Source organism: Carcharodon carcharias, chromosome 10, assembly GCF_017639515.1.
Source record: "Carcharodon carcharias isolate sCarCar2 chromosome 10, sCarCar2.pri, whole genome shotgun sequence".
In the NCBI taxonomy this organism is placed as follows: Eukaryota; Metazoa; Chordata; class Chondrichthyes; order Lamniformes; family Lamnidae; genus Carcharodon; species Carcharodon carcharias.
The window spans coordinates 36,000,078-36,022,503 of NC_054476.1; the positions used below are offsets into that span (position 1 = coordinate 36,000,078).

At 43.2% G+C, this 22,426-nt stretch overlaps 1 protein-coding gene across 2 annotated transcripts in view; it reads right to left on the minus strand.

Annotated features, from left to right (window-relative positions):
• LOC121283024 (alpha-parvin) overlaps positions 1-22,426 on the minus strand; it is a 103,054-nt gene that overhangs the window by 15,045 nt on the left and 65,583 nt on the right. For both annotated transcript variants that reach the window (XM_041196948.1, XM_041196949.1), the window contains exons 6-9: positions 14,465-14,580; positions 9,422-9,480; positions 1,838-1,857; positions 984-1,045 (exon numbers count right to left, since the gene is read on the minus strand). In XM_041196948.1, the coding sequence (XP_041052882.1) occupies positions 984-1,045; positions 1,838-1,857; positions 9,422-9,480; positions 14,465-14,580 (257 nt within the window). The remainder of the gene's footprint in view (positions 1-983; positions 1,046-1,837; positions 1,858-9,421; positions 9,481-14,464; positions 14,581-22,426) is intronic.

Here is a 22,426-nt window from a genome sequence, read left to right on the forward strand (position 1 = left end):
GCAGGTTTGCTGCAGTTGAAAGGCCTACTGGGTCACTTCAGTGAAGAGTCAACCACATTGCTGTGGATCCTGAATCACATGTAGAGCCAGATCAAGTCAGGATTTCAGATTAGGAAGTTCATGAATCAGTTAGTTTTTATAATGAGCCAACAGCTTCATATTCATTTTTACTGATCCCTGTTTTTTATTTCCAGATTTAAAACAAAAAACTGAATTTAAATTTTCAAACTGCAAAGGCGGGATTTGAATTCACATTTTCTTGGATTATTAGTCTCCTAACTTAATCCACTATGCTGCCAGAAGTTTTATTACCTATATTGGGAATGAAAGACTCACTCAAAACCCCTAATTTTAGTGCTATAGCAGTGAAGGCACTGTTAACAGGTTAGGGAGAAGGAAGATCCATTCATTAACAATCTCAGCTCAAAAGATGGGGCGTGTCTGCATATGCATGTATGCATGAGCATGTGCATTTGTCCAGGTGTGCATGAGCACTTGCGCACTAGTGTATGCATGAGTGTATGTGTGTGCGTGCATGTATAGAGAATGATTGAGCATTCGCACAGGCATCTGCTTGCACGTGTGCACGTATGAGCATGTGTGTGCTTGTCTACATCAGATGGGAGTAGGATCAAGCTCAGTGGCTTTGATAGAATTGCCTGTCAAAATTGACTGTTGAACTCCGCTTGCATCAAAATTCAAATGGGCCAAATCAGCAAGTGAGAAGTACACAGATAAATAGGACTGAATTCTCTGGGATTCAAGAGTCTGATTTCCACATCTGCATCCCACCCTTCGATTGCCTACGGGAGTCTGAGCACTGGCATGAAAATAAAAGACCTGCATCCATTCCGTACATTCACCAAATTATTTAATAGCATATTTTGTTCAGCGAGTAATCTGCACCAGCCCTTCGTCCGTTTATAAATCAGGTTCTAAAGTCACAATGGCTCACAGGACAAACAGGCAAAATTATATCAAACCTTTTTGACAACATTGAGTTTGTCTGGCGCATGATCAAATAGAGTGTCAAAGGCATCCCGTTCTGAAAGAAATTGAATAGAGTTACACATGGGGAGTGCAGGCAGGATTATAAAATAATGGAACAAAGAAAACTCCCTTTTGTAACTGAAAAATTCAACAATGGCTCAAGGCACTTCACAGAAGCATAAATTAGATGGAATCTGGCACCGAAATGGAAAAGGAGATATTAGGGCAGGTGACCAAACACTTGGGTGTACCTACACCACACGGACTGCAGCGGCTCGAGAAGGCGACTCACCACCACCACCACCTTCTCAAGGGCAATTACTGATGGGCAATAAATACTGGCCTAGCCAGTGACACCCACATGCCATTAAAGAATTGAAAAAAACATGGTAAAGAGGTAGGTTTTAGGTGTATCTTATAAATGGCAAGAGAGGTGGAGAGGCAGAGGGGTTTAGGGAGGAAATTCAAGAGCTTTGAAGTGCTTCTTCTCATCACCCTGAACAGCCTTTTACCATTTTAAGCACCTCAATTAGATCACCCTTCAACCTTCCAAAATCTGATATAGGACTTCCTCCAAGTCTATGAACAGGACTAGCACACCACCCCAGGCATTGGTCACACATAGCATTGTCTTTGAAGTGAAGCTGAGAGGCAGGATTTCCCAACCTCCGATTTTTTTTCCATCTGAGGTAGGGAATGGGTGGGGATTGTACTCTGCCACATCGCCAGCATTGTGGCAAAGTAACTCAAAAAGTGACACAAACATGATAAAGAGTAGGAAGCAATTACATACAATTAACCAGCATGCAAAGCCCAAACACCATTCAGAAATTCATGGAACACTTACCATGTCTCCCTGACAAAGCCCTGTGATTAAACACAAATGCTATATTAGAAATTAGGCACAGAATAATTATTCTGCAGACTTCATAAAGTGGAAGTTCCAAAATACACACAAGCCTAACTTGGATCTATATCACCAAGCCTTCATCATTGTTCAGTCAAAATCCTAGAACTCCCCATCAGGACCGTGAATGTACTTACACAACATGGGCTGCAATGGTTCAAGGCGGTGGTGCACCACCACATTCTCATGAGGGCAACCAGATGAGATCGGTCATGTCACTGAGGCAAGGATACAGGGTTAATACTTGAAGGACAGTATCTCCAACAATGCAGTGTGTTACGATCCCCATAGAGATCGATAACTTTTAAAAAGATATTTGAATTTCCAGTGGCTGACTGGAAGGATCACACGCCAGGATTTAAAGTTTTAAGACATCTACTAACTAAAAGCAAAATTGTCTAATCATTAAGTTGGCAACTTATACTCTAAACTGAAGAAAAGATCCCCCGTTTAATTTTTAAAATGACCAAAAATTCCCCTCCATGGTTATACTTAATATTGCTCCTTAAGTGGATACATCCTTCTCCAGGAAGCAATCTAAAGCTATTCTTAGCTAACAATAGTTTGACTTCTTTTACTTTTTCCAGGTAATTTCTAATCCCAGAAATGACTTTCATGGCGAGGGTTAACCTGGCGATTCTTCCCTCTAGGCAAAGCTAGGTGAATCTTCCAGCCTCGTTTAAATCTTCACAAATTTTCTCTCTTCAATCTGAGCAAGAACGCCCACCCACATTCTGCACAGTGAACAAGAGAGACTATCTCTTTGCTCACACTCTCTCAAATTTTTACATACTGACCCATTTTTGTTAGGTTCAGTGATATCTGAGAAAACTCTAAGGTAATGCTAGAATGGCTTGTTATGAACTCATGCTCTGTCAAAGCCCATCTCCATGGCAATGTGAATCATAATGGGTCTTGTATCCAGGTAGAATTGCTGATTAACTATCTTCTAAACCCCCAACTCCATTCTATCTTGGAATTAAATAGATAAATTAAACATTACCATTTATAAAGACCGACATTCTTAACACCTCTCTTTGAGACTTGCAGACTAAAAATTTATCCACTGTCTGCACAGCTGTTCTGGTCATTGTTGAAGGAATATCTTGTACCTTCTTCCCAATAAGGCAACCTGGGTCCCCTTAACCACCACGTCACAAAAGCTTGTTGTCAGGCAGAATTTAGAACAGGTCACATGACTTCATTCATTCTGCCATTTTATCGTAAATTGAAGAGACAGTCCTAAAATATAACAATCATACAGAGTTCACATTTGTAGCAAGCACACCCTCAATATTGCAATGGACCCACAGCTTAAGAGATGAAAGTCTGGGGAAAAGTGGAAGAGAAAATAAAAGAGCAAAGTGGTAACTGGGACCAGTGGTGAATGGAAACTAGACTAAAACTAGACCCATTCAAAATCTAGACTATGCCTTCCATTGAGTATAAAATGTCTGAAATGCAACCAATGGAACAAAAACATTTTTAAATGCTGATTAAGATGAAACAAGCTGAAGCATTGGATGCACCAGCAAAATTACTTATTTTTGTAAAATATTCAGTGAATGGTTGAGAAGAGATGGAATGCAATGAGCTCCTTACTCCATATGAATCCAAGTGCTGTGGCTTGGCTTGGCCTGAAAATTTCAAAACCGAGATCAACAGGCTTCTGTTGGGTAAAGGTTTTGTGTTAATGTGGGTAGGAGTCCTGCTTCAGGTTCAGAAGGTTGTGATTCAAACCCATTTCAGAGATTTGAGCTCAAATTTCAGTCTGACACACCCAGTGCAGTACTGAGGGAGTGCTGCACCATTGGAGGTGTCATCTTTCAGATGAAACATTACTTTGAGAACCGTCTGCTTTCTTAGGTTGATGTAAAAGATCCTGGGGCAACTTGTGTGAAAATTCACTGCCACATTCTGACAATAGTGACATGACTACAAAAAATATTTCATTGATTGTAAAGTACATTGGGATATGCTGAAATTGTGAAAGGCGCTTTGTAAATTCAAATGTTTCTTTATTATGGAACCAATGCAAGTGAATAGAGTCAAGATATAGGTCGGAATCGACCGTTCCCATTGGAGGTGGGATCATGGCAGGCATTAAGGCAAGGCGGCCAAAAATTGGTTTCACGCCAGAGTGAAATTACAGTGGGATCGTCCTATGGTGCCCGCCATGGAGGACTGCGAATCCCTCTGGAGGCCAGCGTGAACCCGATTTGCATCCTGCTGATGGGATTCAAAGTAAGGCCCAACAGGAATCATCTCCCACAACAAATTTACCGTTATGCTGGCAGGAAAACACGCTGGCCCAGAACACGTCTGGACAAGCACGACATGCAGGGCCTTGCTCAGATCGTGGATATCCAAGATGATGATGCTGGGGCCCTAGAGCTCTGGACCCTGGAGAGAAACATGCATCCTCATGCACATGGCTCCGCTGCAAAGCCGCTCTTGCCTGGTGGGGGTCTCCACGCAGCAGCTTTGCTGAGGCTTCAGATCTTCACAGACTTCACTATGGGCTCGCACCATCTTCAATGGTCTCCATTAATGTTTCGGAAACCACGGGCTTCGCCATTGGCTGGTATGGATGATCGGTGGGTGGGGGGAAAAGAGAGAAAGGTCTAGTTGTGAGTGGGAAGGGATGGTGTACCGGATCGGGGGGGTGGTGAGGTTGGGAACAAAAGGCGTCGGGAGGATGGGAATGAAGGTGTCAGGGAGGTGAGTTGAAAAGGTTGGGGGGGTGGTGTGTGTGTGTGTGTGTGTGTGTGTGTGTGTGTGTGTGGGGTGGGGGGGGGGGGGGGGCGGGGGGGGGGTGGGGGCAAGGTGTCCAGTGTCCAGAGGAGGGGGGTGGGGGGATGCCAGTGTAAGGGTGGAGTTTTGGGGGGAGTGTTAAGTGTTGGTGTTGAGGGGAGTTAAGTTTAAAGGGAGGAAGTTTGGAGTGGTGGGAAGGTGTCCAGTGGAAGGAACGTGTTGGAAGAAGCAAAGAGAGGGGTCTGTGGAGCCAATTAATGCCTTCTGGGGAGTGAATTCAGGGTGGGCTTAGGGGGGAATGGTGAGTGTGAGAGGGGCCAGAGGGAGCCGGTGGGAGGGTGAGGGTGAGTCAATACCAGTAGAAGGGGCCGACCGCAAGGGTAGTTTGTGGGGACATGGAGCTAAACATGGACCCTGGGGGTGGGATGGAGGAGGAGGTGGTGGTCAGGGACATCAACATGGATGGAGGTGGGATTTTCAAGAAGGTAGGGAATAAGCACATTCACCTGGACATCCTAGAACGACAAGGGCTTGGGCTTTAGGATAACGTTGGGGAGGTGGGAGGTGACGCCGGGGGAATGTGATGGGGGGAAAAGGATGGGAGTGACTGGGGGTGGGGAAAGGACAGGGGAGCTGATCAGAAACTTGACAACTACCATGTTTCTCAAATCGAAAGTGAGCAAAGCCTTGTGTTGGGTGGGCACAGGTGCTGCATGGGAGTACGATCAGTTGGTGGACAGAGATGGAGGTCAGCTCAGGTGGACAAGTTAAAGAGAACCCCAGCAGGCAACACTGAAAATGCTCGGGACATTGAGAGGAGTGTGACTGATGAAGGCTCCGCTGGTGCGGGAGAATGCTTGCCCAGGGCTCTGCCACACACACTTCTCCCTCCAGGATCACCTGTGGTCTGGCTGCGTGCAGCTGAACTGCGAGTGTGTGTTGGGGGTGGGGGGGGGGGGGGGTAGCATGGTGATGTAGGGGGAAGGCTCACAAAGCCTGTAAACTAAGAAGACAACATTACACATTGTTCAGTGAAAGCAAATATATTTTCAGATTATAAAGTGACCAAATGTATTCACCCGTGCAATCACTCGTGATCAGAATTTCTAACTTTTCTCAGCCTACCACTTCTTCTTGGTGCTGCCCTGACATCCGCAGCAGGTGTGGTGACAGCCTGTGCAATGGTTGGCCATTGCCTCTGATGACTTTGGCATGCGTCCTCTGGGAGAGCCGAGGCCTCGAGGGCCCCAGCTTGCTTTGGACGTCCTCCTGTGGGCCAGCTGATCCCTCTAAGGTGACAGATGACGAGGTTGAGGGGGGTCATAGGGAAAGGGAACTCGGAGAGAGCAGACACCCCTGAGATTCCTAAATGGATGACCCAGGTATCCAGCTGCCGCTCCTCCTCAGTTTTGGGTGCCCAAGGGCCCTGGCCTGGTTCCTTGAGGGGAAGCAGCACTTGTTGAGGGATGGCGAGGTGCCCAGTTTCCTTCTCGCGTTGCCATTGCAGGAACTCATCCATGGCTCCCGCGATGGAGTGCAGGTCTGCTCGCATCTCTGTGTTCTGCTGGACCCGGTTCTTCATGGTGTCCTGCCATCCTTCCCATGGAGACCTCCATGTGCGCACATATGGGCACCACTTCACTGGAGAGCAGGCGGAGCCACTCCTCCAACGTGCGTGCCACTCTGCTGAGGGCTTCCAACAGCTCTGTGTGATTTTCCCCTGCCTTCTGTTTACTCTCCATGATGAGTTGGAAAGCCAAATCCAGAGGCTCACCATCTGACTCATACCTCTCAGATTCTTCTTTCCCAGCAGCCCTCCAATTGCTGGGGAGCTCGACCGAAACTGCCTCCTCCTGTTGCAGACAAGTGTCCTTGCGGTGACCACCAGTTTGCGAACCTGAACCTGCTCTAGATCTAGGTCCAACTGAGGTGTGTGTCTCTGCATTGGTGAAGGGTGTGGGTAAGCGCTGTGATGGTTCTTCCAGGCTGCTTATTTCTAGCTCTTCAATGGAGGAGGTGTCCTCTTGGTGGGAGGTGAGAACCTGGATGGAGCTGAGGGACTGACTGGCTGAGGACGTCAGTCACTTGGCAGATCTCCCTATGAACCAAAATAGAGATAATTAATGCAGGGCAGCAGAGTCTAAAACAGGAGAGGGAGCACTCACAGTTGCGTTGAGGAGGAGGAGGAGGAGGATCTGGGGCAGGATCCACACATGGGTGTTCACTGCCAACCTCTCCGTTGCAACAGGCATGGCCCACATCCTCACCAGTCAGCACGATGGCACGCTCCTCAGAGTGAGGGGCCTAATGTGGGCCAATCCACCCCCAGGTCTGGGACCTCTCCCTGCTGTTGTGAGCCAGCTTCTCCTGCATGAAAACAGATGGAGAGTGTGAGAGCAGGACACATGGCACTGCGTGGCATGTTTGTGGGGTGAGCGGAGACATGGACTGGTGAGGACTCGCGCTCCAGAGGATATGAGCCTATTGGAGATTTGAGGGTGTGTAATAGCGTTAGTGGTGTTGTCCTTGAGGTTTGAGATCCCTGTGGGTTTGTGAGTCTGAGAGTTTAGAGTGAGAAGGTGGTTGACTTATCCTGGCAGAACAGATGAGATCATTCGTCCTCTTCCTGCACTGGATGGCTGACCTCCTCTGTTCTCCCATGTCACTGACTGCCGCTGCCCCCGCCCCTCCCCCACACTGGATTGGTGATTTTGGTGGACCTCCTGCAGCCAGAGTGGGGGTAGAGGACATTGCGGCAGCCCCCACTGCATCCAGCAGGTGTCCCGGAGAGGCATCACTAAATTTGGGGGTTGCTGTCTTCTTTGCTTTTGGGGCCATCGGTTACCTGGAGCAGTCCTGGTCATTAGACTTTAGGCTGGAGCAAGGAAGCGCTGAGGTCATGACATGGTAGGCAAATCCAAGAACATCCACCAGCAATCTGGTATGTTTCCCGTGAATGTATTAGTAATAATGCGGGACAAGCCAGGAAGGGAACCATATGGCGCGAAAATCTGCCATTGCTGTTGGCAGATGAAACGTCTTTTATCAAGCCCGCTACCACAGTTAGTGCAAATCTGGGACAATTCCGCCCATAGACCAGCTTATGATTTAATTGAACAGCAGAACAGGCTCAAGTGGCTCAAATGTTTCGCTCCTGTCCCTACAACGGGCGCAACACTTACAGACAGTCTACATATGGACTACGCTCTATCCTCTCCAATACTAAAAAGGGAGGTGGCCTGTCTGTTACAAGTGAGGGAAAGGATCTGAGGTGCCATCAGTAGGCTTGCCAAGCCCATTTTGAGGTGGGGTATGGTTATTAGCCACCATGTATTTCAGTTGAAGTAAACTGCCGTTGAACTGCCATGTCTGAGGCAGTTTTAAATTATCTTCGAGGCCGTCACAGCTGGATGAATCTTGGAACAGGGCCACACAACACAGGAGGAAACCATTCAGCTCACTGTGCCTGTGCCAGCAATTTGAAAGTTCCAATTCCCTGCTCTTGCTTCATAGCCCTGCAAATTTTCCTTTTGCAAGTTTTTATCCAATTTGCCCCATTATTTACTCCATCAAAACCCTCCCTAATTTTGAACACCTCTATTAAATCTCCCTTTCAACTTCTTTTCTCATTCTTTCATGGGACATGGGCACCACCGGCTAGGGGAGGCCAGCATCTGTTTCCCATTCCTAATTACCCTGGATGCTGATTTTTGTGCCCGCCCACCTACCGTGTCATGGGGGTGGGCTCTGGGAGTTGGTGGGAAGGTGGTGGGGTGAACACTCATTCTATTTTAAGTGCCCACCGAAAACATATGCAGCCAGGCACGTAAAATCCAGCCCTCCGCATTGGCGGCAGAGGAAGTGAATTTTTAAAGGTGGTGGATGGGGTGCCGTTCAAACAGGCTGCGCTCATCCAGGCAAGTGGAGAGTATTCCATCACACTCCTGACTTGTGCCTTGTAGACAGTGGGCAGGTTTTGCGGAGTCAGGAGTTGAGTTACTCGCCACAGAAATCCCAGCTTCTGACCTGCTGCTCTTGTAGCCGCAGTATTTATATGGCCGGCCCAGTTCAGTTTCTGGTCAATGGTAACCCCCAGGATGTTGATAGTATTTTAAAGTGGAACAATCCCAGCTTCTCGAAGTCTAAATGAACAGGTTACAATGGTGATGTATCTGGCTAATGTCAACTAGCTGCACTAAACATGCATCTTAGAGATATATCGCAATTCCTTCCTCACGTGAGTCATGGTTCTGGAACTCCCTCCCTAATAGCACTGCAGATGTACCTACACCACACAGGCTGCAGCGGTTCAAGGCGGTAGCTCACCACCAAATTCTTTCCCCAGGCTTGGGGTTTATGCTGGCTCAAGCCAGTGAAAGAAAAATCAAGAGCAAGCTCCACATTTTAATTCAACGCAACTAATTTGCGGGGAGAAGGTGCAGCCCCTTTTATGACTGTACGGTGAGACAGGGGTGGGGAGGAAGCAAGCGGAAAGGCAGCCTAAAAATACCCTGCTGCAGTGCTCCTGGGACAACTTTTCTGGGAATTACTGAAAACCTTTCAAAACATCCATTCTCAGCAGCTTTCCTTTCGGAGGGGGTTTTGATTTACTGTGAGATTTTGAATACTGGCAGCTCTATTTTCCTTGGCTATTGCAGAAACTGCTGAGCTCCTCACACAGTTAACAAAACACAGATTAACAATCAAATTTCAAACTCCTACATCTGTGTTCGATTACAGGACGACTGAAGAACAACTGCATTTACATACTCAGTATTGCCAGTGATTTCTTCTTGGATATGTCGAGACTGCAGAATTCCCTCTCTTTTCTGTGGGAAAGAAATACTTTTTTAAAAATAAGTCCTTGAAGCAACCAGCTGTTTTTTTTGTTTCCATATAGATAGCTATGGAAATTAAACTGAAACTTGGTTATCCTGTAAAGCACAGAGTTAACCCTAATCTACACTGCCTTTAACACCAGACCATTCCAATGCACTCTTGTCATTCACCCAGTTAAACTTCAGCTCGTCCAAAACTCTGTTGTCCATAACGCACACCAAATTCCATTCACCCATCACCTACATTGACCTATGTTGGTTTCTGGCCCAGCAACACTTCAATTTTAAAACTCTCATCCTCATTTTCCAATCTGCCCGTGGTTAATCCTTCACTATCTCTGTAACCCCCTTCAGCCCTACATCCCCCCAAGTATGCAGTGATGCTCCCACCTCCATCCACCACCCCCCATCCCCCTGGGATTGGTTTACTAGTCATTTGTAAATGATCTGGACTTGGGTATTGTTGTGTGATGTTGTGCATGCCACAATAATGTAAATGTGCTGAGCAGAGCAAGGGTTAATGTGGGCTGGAGAATAGCTCCATCCACGATATGATGAAGAGTCACATGGTAATAGACTAAGAGAACACTCTAGAAGCAGCCTACCTGCATGACAGCAGTACCAAGCATGACATTAATTGGGATCTGTACATAGTTAAAGATTAACAATAAATGGTTTACATTTTAATATACAAGCCTCACGATCTTATCACTGAGACATCAAACAAACCCATAACACAACGTGGTGTGATATGAAAGGCAGCATTTTAAATGATGAACCCAGAAAAGAATCCCAAGATATGAAAAACTAAAAGAAGCTGAAGCCAGACTAGGGAGACGTGCACCTAAGAAGAAAAATGAAAGAAACAATTGAAGAAGCTTCACTACAGACTTAGAAGTTGAGGAGTCCACCAGAGTGAGTGGAAGTCCATTGCGAGACCTGAAGTGATGCAGAGTTAAAAAAGAAAAAAAGCCTGGTCCAATCACAAGACAAGTGAGAAAATTCGCAAAAAAAAAAAACCTGCAGGACCCTGAGTGACACACAGTCAAGGAACCTGGTCAGTGCACAAGATGGTGAGCAAAATTACAAAAAAGCTGCACTTACATTGTAGAATAGGTGGCGGTCTCAACAGATTACAGAAGCTGGAAGCCAGCTACAAGTTTAAAAAAAACCTGCAAAAAAAGGCAGACAGAGCAGAGAAAAAACTGCAGAGTGAGAAAGAGAAACCTGCAGAGCACAGTAAAATGAAAAGGGAAAAGCCTGCAGAGTTTAAGAGAAATGGGACCTTTTCAGTCTGGTCTCTGGTTTCTTGTAGAGGAAGGAATTGCTGCTGTTTTAAAAGCTCCTGCAGAGTTTTTTTTTTAAAAAAAAGGAAAAAAAAACCTTGCAGAGTTTGGAAAAGGAATCCCCTTTCAGTTGGGTCCCCAGGCTTCTTGTTAAAGAAAAAAAACAGAGTTGGCAGTCTTGAAAGTTTAAAAGTTAAAACAAAACTTACAGAAAAAAAGTTTATTTTAAAAAATGAAGCAGCTGATTGCTGGGGTGGGGTGGGGAGAGATTCAAAAAGCACGGGAATCGCAAAGAAAACTGACAGCTGCAGACAGCCTGATTTTAAAAAGAAATTGCACAGATGGCCGTTTTAATTCTTGGCCTCTTTAAGGCTATGGACAGAAAATTAAAAGAGCCAGACATATTTTGGCTAAGGGAAGGGCTAAATCAGATCAATGAGTGAGAGTCTTAGAGAAGACAATTTTTAATTTACAGGATTAAATAAGGAATCAGAAGAAGGACAAGTTTTTATTCCTGTTTGGTCCATCTGCTGGTACTCCATGGTCAATGTATGGATCAATAATCAATAACATTTGCTGAGATATTAAAAGGATTTGATAAATATTTTAAGCTCCAAGTTGTTGACAGCGCAGACCCTGGAAGGTCTAGCACTCTCCCAATAAACTGCCAAGGGCAACAAGAAACCCCAGAGAGAGGACGACTCCCAATAAAGTGCAGAGGGCAACAAAAGACCCTAGGGTGAGGGAGACAGAAGACCCTTGAGCAATGGGGACAATATTCAAGTAAACCACAAGATGGTTGCCGACCATGTCTGTGTAATAAAATGCATGAGCCGAAGAGTTTAGTGCAGAAGAAAAAAATGGCTAAGCAGCAGCCAAAAGGCTTAAAATAAAGTTTTTTGAAAATGAAGCTGTTCTACAGGAATATATTCACATCAGAGCTGAGCTGGAAGATTTGAAGCTCAAGATTCAAGCTGAGTATATACCTCTGAAAACGCACGGTAAACTGAAGTCTTCAAAGAACCAAGCTGTTTGGGGTCTGAACAATCAAATTTCAGAGATGACACAAAAGGTAGCAGGAGGAAATAACCAATTCCACTGTTGACAAATCAAAGCAGGAATTGCGAAAACTCAACCAGATGTACAGCCAGGCATAACAGCAGGCAGGGAAAGAAGTTGCATCACTGAAAGATTGCTCAAAGAATCAATATGTAGCCAGGGGAAAACATGAAGAGCTAAAAAGGATGTTGAATATCACTTCAGAAAAAGCTGCGTTGGAACTATCAGGAGCAACAAGATGATGCATTGAAGTCCAGAGTGAGTTAGGAAGATGTCAACAAGAAAATAAACAATTGAAAGAAACAATTGCTTGCCCTTCAAGATCAGATGCCAAAGGAATGCATAGCCATTCAGCAACATGAAGAAATGAAGATGGTCTTAAAAAGAAGAATGGAAGAACAGCAGACGAAACTTGAGAGACTCTGTTGAATTATAGGAAATGAAGCATGCAAGCTTCGCAAAGAAAAGAAAAGCCAGTTGAAAGTTCTTCACATGTTTCAAGAATGCCCTAGGACAAAGTTTATTCTTCTGGAAAGTTACGAAGAATAAGTTGAAGAACCAGTTCTCAGGGAATACTCAGCAATGTTCAATATTCCGGGAGCAAGCCAAAAGCTACAAGAAACAGACTGAAGAAGCAGATGAAAATGAGGAGGCATTGAAAGGAAAAGCCATTGGCCATTCCAACATGCGAGCAGATAATGAAGCCATGAGTAGCACAATTATAGAACTGAGTCAACACTTCACCGGAGACAGACCTGGCCTGAAACCAAAATGAAAGACCAGGACAAAGTTCTGTTGTAGAGGAAGAAAAGACAGAAATAAAATTAGAAAATGTAAAACTGACACTGAAGGAACTAGGAAGGAGGAAAAGCTGAGCTTAATGAAAATATTCATAAGCTTCAAAATGATCTGAAAATAAAACAGCAAACAAATGTTTGGCTGAGATTGTGAAACAAGTGGAAATGAAGGTTCCATTTGCGAAATGGAAACAGTCTACCTGCATGGGAGCAGCACCATGCATGACATTAACTGGGATCTGTACATAGTTAAAGATTAGCAATAAATGGCTCATGTTTAAACATACAAGACTCAAGATCTCATCTTTGAGACATCAAACAAATCTAGAGAATTTTGAGGTTTGAGGATGATGTAAAATGTGACAATGTAGCAAATAGCAAACAGGATAGTAATAGACTTCAGGAGGACATAGAGAGGCTGGTGAAATTGGCAGACACATGGCAGAAGCAATTTAATGTGGATACGTGTGAAGTGATGCACTTTGGGAGAAAAATAGAAAAGCAGCATAATCTAAATAGTACTACTGTATGAGGGGTGGGGTGCAAGAACAGTAGGACCTGGACTGTATATTCACAAACCCTTGAAGGTGGCAGGGCAAGTACTTAAGATGGTTCAGAAATAGCCTAGGGTTTTGAAAGTAAGGGCACTGAATACAAAGGAGACACACTGAACCTTTACATATAATGGTTAGGCATCAGCTAGAGTAGTGAGTGCAATTTTGGGCACCACACTTTAGCCAGAAGGTGCAGAGGATATTTACTAGAATGATCCCAGGATGATATACTTCTGTTACGTGGAGAGATTGGAGAAGCTGGGGCTGTTCTCCTTACAGCAGAGAATGCCAAGGCAAGAACATAACAGAAGTATTAAAAATGTGCGCTTTTGATAGAGCATCTGGGACAAATGGGTCAGCGGCCAGACATCAGAGATTGAAAATTGGAACTAGAGGGAAAATAGGGAGAAATCTTCTCTTGGCCGGGGTTGGTGAGATCTGAGAGCACTACCTGAAAAGAAATAGGCCCCATAAGAATTTTTGAAAGGCAATTGGGCATGCAGGTGGATGAATCTACAGGGTTATGGGGAAAAAGCTGGGGAGTGGGACTAATTGGATAGCTCTTTCAAAAGAGACAGCACAGGCCTCCTCTGTGCTGCAAGATTCTATAATTCTATCTCTGCGTTTCTCCAATTCTGGCCTCTTGGTCATCCAGCACTTCCTTGGTGGTCATGCCATCAGCTGCTTGGACCCTAAGCTCTGGGATTCCTTCCCTAAACCTCTCCTCCTCTCTCTTCTCCTTTAAGACACTCTTTAAAACCTACCTCTTCACTCAAACCTTTGGCGACCTGTCCAAATATTTCCTTTTGTGGTTTGGTGTCAAATTTTGTTTTTTATGTGTAATGCTCTATGAAGTGCCTTCAGATGTTTTACTACGTTAAGGACACTGTATAAATTCAACTTGCTGTTTGTTTGTTTTTTAAAAACTAACATTAAGTGTTATCTATAAGTTATTTTCATTTAAGCCTTTGCCTTTGATACACACTTTCACTGATCCAGTATAAATGCGTTAAAATATATACGTCGCAGTGCTGATAACATTCAGCAATTGCAGAATCTGACATTTGACTGATCACTTGATTCACATGACCTAATGGGCGACTGATTCATTTTCCTGATGCTTTCTGCTGTTATCAGAACTTAAAGTCAGCCCTTCTGACCCTAAAACTCATCTCATGTTCACTCTGTTCCAGAAAATTCACAGGTCAATTGTATATCTTAACTGTTTCAATATTAAACGTGACACTTTTCAGACATTTCTTTTCTTGTAGTCATTTACCTGGACAACCACCACTTGAACAGAGACGTGGTCTGGGAGTCGAATCGGTGCCCTGAAGTATTGGGAAACTGCAACCAACAGATGGAGAATGGCCACCAGACTCTTCATATGAACACCTCAAAACCATAAAGACAAAAGTTAACAGCACTATCTTACACTGCGTCTCAATAAAGGAGGCTTCACACAATTGGTCAACACTTTGATGTTAAACAATAAGAGCAGTACTTTCACACTCAAGCACGTGACCAGGTGGGAAATCTTGCATCAGAAAATCTGAGCTTCAATAACTGATCAATTACAGACATCAAACAAAAAATACAGTCAAAAGATGCTCAGACCTAGGACCAGACAAATAAAATTCTCTCCCCAACTTGTGCAGAAGTGAATTGCTCAATAGTGACACAGATGCATCGAAATTATATTGCGTGATATTAGTAACAAATTAAACAGGTCCCTGTGAGATTACTTTGTAATTACTATTTTGAGAAAGGTGAATACATTCACCTGAAATGGCTAGGACCCTCTTGAAAGTAACTGTAGAAATCTCACACTACTCAGCGGTTAGCACTCTCAGCTCAGAGTCAGAAGTTTGTGGGTTCAAGTCCCACTCCAAAGACTTGAGCACAAAATCAAGGCTGACACTCCCAGTCAGAGTGGATGTCTTTCAGATGAGACTTTAAACCAAAGCCCCTTCTTCCATCTCATGCAGATGCAACAGGTCTCACAGCACTATTTGAAGAAGCACAGGTGAGCTTTCCTTAGTGTGCTGGCAAAATGTTTGTTGGAGTTTGCTGTGTGCAAATTGGTTGCTGTGCTTCCTACATTATAAAAGTGTCTACACTTCAAAAGTATTTCACTAGCTGCAAAATACTTTGGAATATCTTGGGTAGGGAAAGGTGCTATAGAATTGCAAGTCTTTCTTTCTTCCTTTAAGAAAATCATTGCAAGAATTTAAAGGGGCAATGAGGGCGTAGTGGTCTTGTCACTGAACTAACAATTAAGAGGCCCAGGCAAATGCCCTGGGGATATGGGTTCAAATCCCAGTATGGCAGCTGGTGGAATTTAAATGCAATTAACAAACCCGGAACGTAAAGTTAGTCTTAATAATGGTGACCATGAAATGATCATTGATTGTTGTAAAAATCCCATCTGGTTTACTAACGTCTTTTAGGGAAGGAAATCTGTCAGCCTTACCCTGTCTGGCATATAGGCGACTCCACAGCAATGTGATTGATTCTGAACTGCCCTCTGAAACAGCCAAGTAAACATCCCAGTTCAAGGACAATTAGAGATGGGCCTTGCCCCTGATGCCCAGATCCCATGAAAGAATAAAGAAAATAAAATTGCAGCCCACTCGATTGAGCAACTTTCTGCATAGCCTAGTACGATTCTGACATTTACCTGTACAAGTGCATTTTCCCCCTGTAATAGCACAGGGGAAGATCATTCAGGTCATCCAACATGCCTGTGCCAGCTTTTTGAAAGAGCTACTGAAGTAGTCTCTCCATACTCTTTCCCCATAGCCCTGAAAGCTTCTCAAATCAATAACTTGATCTTCTTGGCACCATATTGTGACTAGAATAAGGACAACTTGACAAATCTGCCCAACAGTTGCCAGGAGAGAAGTGGAGGCCTGGTATGGAACCGGGGGGGGGGGGGGGGGGGGGGGGGGGGTGCACGCGCATTCAGCGCCTTCAGCCTATACTAATATTTGGTTAGGTTATGGCTAATATGTATCTTAACCCCAATTACCCAACTGGATCCTGTAACTCTTACCTAACAAAAATCTATCAATTTCAGTTTTGAAATTTTCAATTGACCCCCAGCCTCAACAGCTTTTTGAGGAAAAAAGAGAGCTCCAGACTTCCACTACCCTTTGTGTGAAGAAGTGCTTCCTGACTTCACCCCTGAACTGTAATTTTAAGGTTACGTTATTGTCCAGCGTGTGGAAACGTGACTTGCTCAGTGACTGGTTTACTGCTCAATCAGAGCTCTGCGTGCAAGAAGAAGGCTTACAGGAATCAAAACTGTGTGAAGTCAGCTTCCAGTCAGGAGAATGTCTATGGAAGGCTTTACTTCTGCATAATATCTCCAGATTGTTGAAGAATGTGACAGCTGCTGTTTCTAGCTGGCATTAACACAGGACAACTGGGTTTGAGCCCATCTCCAGCTGTTGGAAGGCTCTGCACTTAATTCCATTGCGCCAACATTGAAGGGGAGAGATCCTGACTATAATAAATCCAAGAGCATCAGGGATGAATTTTCTCTGCAACCAGCCAAGCGGTATTCCCTCAGCGATAAGGAGGAAGTTCTGTAGAAGGATCAAGTTGGCAACTGTTGAATAGAAGGACTAAACCATAAGTGACAATTCATCTCTGGTCAGCTTTTCCAATATGTTGACCAATTGTTTCCCTCAGTGTAAACCAGATGCGATTTGCAAGCCAAGAAATTGAGCATGCCTGAAGAAATCTTCTCCACTTTTTGTGTAGAGATAGCTAGGTAATCTAGGGTAATCTATGTTCGATCCTCCTTAATGCTGTTACTGACATGGTCTTTACAGAATCTCCATTTGTCTTTCCTGTACTGTAGATCAACGCAGCCTCTGTCACAAACAGTGGAATAGGCTGTCGGATAGATTGATCGAGAGATGAGGAGTATAGGAAGACAACATTAACGAGAAACACACACATACATATGTGTGCGCATGTGCTGAGAGGAATGATTATAATGAAGGGTATTCACAGGAGAAAATAAAAATGGAAAACTTGTGATGTAAAAGCAGACCCCTAGATTGGCATCTAAAATGTGAAAATTTGCCTTTTTTTAAAAAATTAGTTCTGGCAACTCGACCTCAACGTTAAAACGTGAGTTGCAAGTGCTGACTGATACCAACATTTTGTTTTACATTTCAAAAAATTATTTTCTTTCTGCTGCGATGTATGTAGAACACAAAGTCAGTTGTCTTGAAGAGACTTGTATTGCACTTGTACCAGAGTGTGTATGTGTAATTCTACATACCTGTGTCCACACCTGTGCTTGCATCTGTATGTTCAGGTTGCCCACTCTGCTTGGTTCCAGGAGCTTTCATCCCAAATACCACATATCTGTCATTGGTGTGATGTGTGTGTCCACTGCACCAGCTTTTAGTGATCAGCAAAATCTTTCCTCCTCTGCAGTTCCTAGCCTCTCATCATTCCCAAAATATTCCAATTTGTTCTCAGATCCAAAGTGGATGATCTCAAACTCTCTTACACTGAACTCCATTAACCATCATTTTACCCACTCCGACCATTTAAAGAATGTTCCGTTTCTCCACACTTCCAATCAAAATGGATAATTTCACACCTCCCCACATTATAACTCATCTGCCATCTTCTCATCCAATCACTTGTCTCTATCCCCCATATCTCTGTGTTCTCCTCACAGTGTACTTTCCCATGTGACTTTATATTGTCCATAAAAATGAATACATTGCACTCTATCCCCTCATCCAGATGATTAATATAGATTATAAATCTATATAAATCACAAATCGCATAACCAGGGAAGTAGAGAGGGCTTTAAACAAGAGTGGTGAGGGGTCAAGCCTGGGTAGAGGTAGCAATTCAAGGTGTAGAGTCAGGACAGGAGAGCAAAATAGTAATATGAGAAATGAGGGTCAGAGAATGACAGGAAGGGACAGAGAGAAAAAACCTAAGGATACATCAACAGTCAAGACAAGATGTTACAAAGGTAACAAAAAGACAAAATTGAAGGCTCTCTATCTGAATGCACTTAGCATTCATAACAAAGTAAATGATTTGATGGCCCACATTGAAATAAATAAATATGATCTGACAGCAATTACAAAGACGTGGCTGCAAGATGGCAAAGATTGGGTCCTTAATATTGATGGTACATGACATTCAAGAAGAATAGGAAGCTAGGTAAAGGTGGAGGGGTAGCACTGTTAATCAAAGAGGGCATTGGTGCAAGAGTTAGAGATGACCTTGGTTCAGGGGGTCAAAATGTAGAATTGGTTGGGTGCTGATGAGGAATAGTAGGGGAAAAAAGTAATTAATTTGAATGGTCTACAAGCTCCCTAGCAGTAGCCACAGTGTAATGCATTCAAGAAAAAAGTGTGTGCTTGTTATAAAGGAACAACAATAATTATGGGTGATTTTAATCTACACGTAAACTGGAAAAATCAGATTGGAATCAACCAGAAAGCAGGTTATGTTAGACTTGGTAGTGTAACTTGACAGGGTTAACTAATAACCTCAGAGCAAAGGCACCCTTAGGTAGCAGCGACCATAATATGATTGAATTTTACATCCAGTTTGAGAGGGAGAAGAGTGAGTCTAAGACTAGTTTCTTCAAACTTAAATAAAGGGCAACGATGCCAGGATGAAAACTGAGCTAGCTTGTGAACTGGGAAACTAGGCTAGAGGATAGATCAATAGAGAAGCAGTGGATATTTAAGGGGCTATTTCAGAGTATTCAGAATATGTACATTCCTATTATAAAGAACAATTCTAAAGGGAAGACCTGCCATCCGTGGTTACTAAAGAAGTTAAGGAAAGCATCAAACTAAAGGAAAAAGCATACAACTCAGAAAAGATGAGTAGCAGGACAGATGATTGGACATATTATAAACAACATCAGAGAATGATTAAAAGGTTAAATCAGGAAAAAGAAATTCGAGTTTGAGAGGAAGCTAGCTTGAAATGCAAAAACGGATAGCAAGAGTTTCTACAGGTATTTAAAAAGGAAAAAAGTAAAGTGAATGTTGATCCTCTAGAGAGTGACAGTGGGGGTAGTTAATAGTAGATAATAAGGAAATAGCAGAAGAAATGAACAAATATTTTGCTTCTGTGTTCACTATAGAGAATACAAAAACATTCCAGTAATAACTGCAAATCAGGTGGTAAGTGGGAGAGAGGAACTTGGTGAAATTGAAATCACTAGGGAAAAGGTACTGAACAAACTGATGGAGCTGCGGGCTGGCAAGTCTGCCTCCGGAGACATAGGGTCTTAAAAGAGGTGGCTAATGAGGTAGTTGATGCTCTGGTGTTAATTTTCCAAAATTCAATAGATCTGAAAAGGTTCCATCAATCTGGAAAGTAGTAAATATAACCCCTCTATCCAAGAAGGGAGGGAGGCAGAAAACAGGAAACTATAGGTCAGTTAGCTTGATATCTGTCATGGGGAAGTTGTTAGAATCAATCATTAAGGAGGTTATAGCTGGGCATTTAGAAGAGCTCAAGGCAATCGGAAAGAGTCAGCATGATACTTGGAATGAGTGGGTTGTCTTATGAGGAAAGGTTGGACAGACTGGGCTTGTTTCCACTGGAGTTTAGAAGATTGAGGGGTGATTTGATTGAAATATACAAGATCCTGAATGGCAAGATGGACGTGGAAAGGATGCTTCCTCTCGTGGGTGAGTCCAGAATAGTGGGGCACTATTTTAAAATTAGGAGTTGCCCTTTTAGGACAGAGACGAGGAGAAATTTGTTGACAGTTGTGCGACTTTGGAACTCTAAAGGTGGTGGAACTGGGGTCATTGAATATTTTTAGCACAGAGGTAAATAGATGCTTGTTAGCGAATCAAAGGTTATTGGGGTTAGATGGCAATGTGGAAATCGAAACACAAGACGATCGGCCATGACCTTATTGAATGGCGGAGTAGGCTCGAGGGGCTAAATGGTCTACTCCTGCTCCTATTTCTTATGTTCTTATGAGACCCAAAAAATGACCCCCCCCACCCCCAGCAAACCACTCCCATCACAACAACCTCCCATTCTGAAAACGTCCAATTTATTCCTATTCTTTATCCATGCTAATATACAACCCTACAATCTCATGAGCCCTAATCTTGTATACCAAACCTGTGTGGCACTTTATCGAATGCCTTCTAAAAATCTAAGTATACTATATTTACTGATTTCCTCTCATCTACCCTGCTAGTTACACCCTCAAAAATAGATTTTCCAAACACCATCTCCCTTCATGAAACCATGTTGATCCTAATTATGTTGCAATTTTCCAAGTGTCTGTCGTCATATCTAGAGCTTAGCATTTACCCTACTATTGATGTCAGACTAACTAGCCTGTAGTTCCCCATTTTTTTTCTCTTCTTTCTTGAAGAGCAGGATTATATTTTCTACTTTGCAGTCCACCTGGGAACCTAGGGAATTACCTAGTGTCTAAGGAATTCTGGAAGATCAAAACCAATGCATCCATTATTGCTGTAACTCTCTCTTTTAAAATGGTTCCAGGAGATTTAGTTCTATTAACTGCTCTGGTATCTTTTCCTTCATTATACTCATTACTTTTATGTTCTTCATCATCATTTAACCCTTGGTTCCCCACAATATCTGGTGTGTCCTTGCATCTTCTACTTGAAGGCAGACACAAAATATTGGCTTAATGTCCCTGCCATTTCCTTATTCCCCGTTATGATTTCTCTTGTCTCTGCCGCCAAGGGATCTATGCTTACAATCAATAATCTCATATTTTTTGCTAGTTTATTCGACATTTTCTTTTGTGTAATGCCCCTTTAATAACAAAATTGTGATGGAGAGTATTTTGAAAGAGAGTTAACTGGTTTCCTGATATATCATCATTAGGTTCCAAGAACTGCCCATGTGACCAGGGGTACCATGTGGATGAACAGCTAAGAAGCAAAGCATAAATAGAAAGCTAACTGCAGTAGTGTTGGGATTTTTCAGTCTGTCTTTTTGGCAGGTAGTTGAGAAAACTGGGAATTGTCACAAAGAGAAAACAGACTAGGCTCTCTCTGAATGGAAGAGTTTTCTGTTTGACAGTCTTCAAACAGACCCTGGTATTGAAGATCTCTGATAATATAGCAGTGACTGTGGAACTGTGTACATTATACAGTTGGAAAGGAAGGAACACTGAAGACAAAAAGAACGAGGGATTGTGGATTGGACAAAATCCATTATTGCTATTGAAGTGGTGCCAGAGCCCACCAGACCATTCAAAGGGTTCAGAGAAGGGAGTCTCAGGGGATTCTGTGCCATTAGGGCTGTCGTGATCTGTGTGAGAGAGGGTTTGTAGAAGTTTGCATTGTTGGCGGTTACTGTGTCCAAGTACTTTGGATCGAATACAGATGCTTGCTGAATGTGAATCAACAGCTGAAAGGGTTACATGGGAAGTGAGAGATCCGACAAAATGAAGTCTGAGTTGAAATTTACTGTGGTCTCACATTTGTGTGGGAAGTAATGGGATTGCTTGTTACCACATGAGGCGCCTCTTTGGTGTATCGACTACTTAAATTTGCCTTTTTATTTGAAATATCACTCACTTGTTAACTAATGTTTGAATTATTTTGATCTTAGTTGATTCATTACAGTAAAAGTTTTAAAGCGAAGTCTTATCCATTGGTTTCTTTTCCATTGGTGTCTTGGGGATTTCTTTCTTTATTTTTAAAAAATTACAGGTTTCTACAGAGATCATAAATATGTTTGGCATTGCTTATTTGCCATCATATATTTTGATCTAATTTCCCAATCTACTTCAGCCAACTCATCCCTCATAGCTGCATAATTGGCTTTGTTTCAATCTAAGTCTCTAGTTTTGGACTCTCAAACTTGATATGAGGTTCTAACATATCATTCTTGTTCTTCCCCAGAGGATCTTTCAGGTGATAATTAACTCTATCTTGTTACACAATAATAGATTTAAAATAACCTGCCCCCTATCCCTACTATATTCCTTTGTCCTCCCCGAACTTGAATGGCTGCTTGTATCACAATGCTGCAGTGAATCTGCCCATCCTCCCTGTGGTCTTTGTTCCTCAAACGCACCGGTAGCAAGTAATCAGAGAATGTTCCCCTTATCTAGACTTTTCATTTCCTAACTGCAAACCAATTGCCAACCTCCAATTGTGTGTGTCCTCATTTTTGCTTAAAAAATCACCATGTACAAACGGCACACATTATAAAAATCCCAATAATGGAA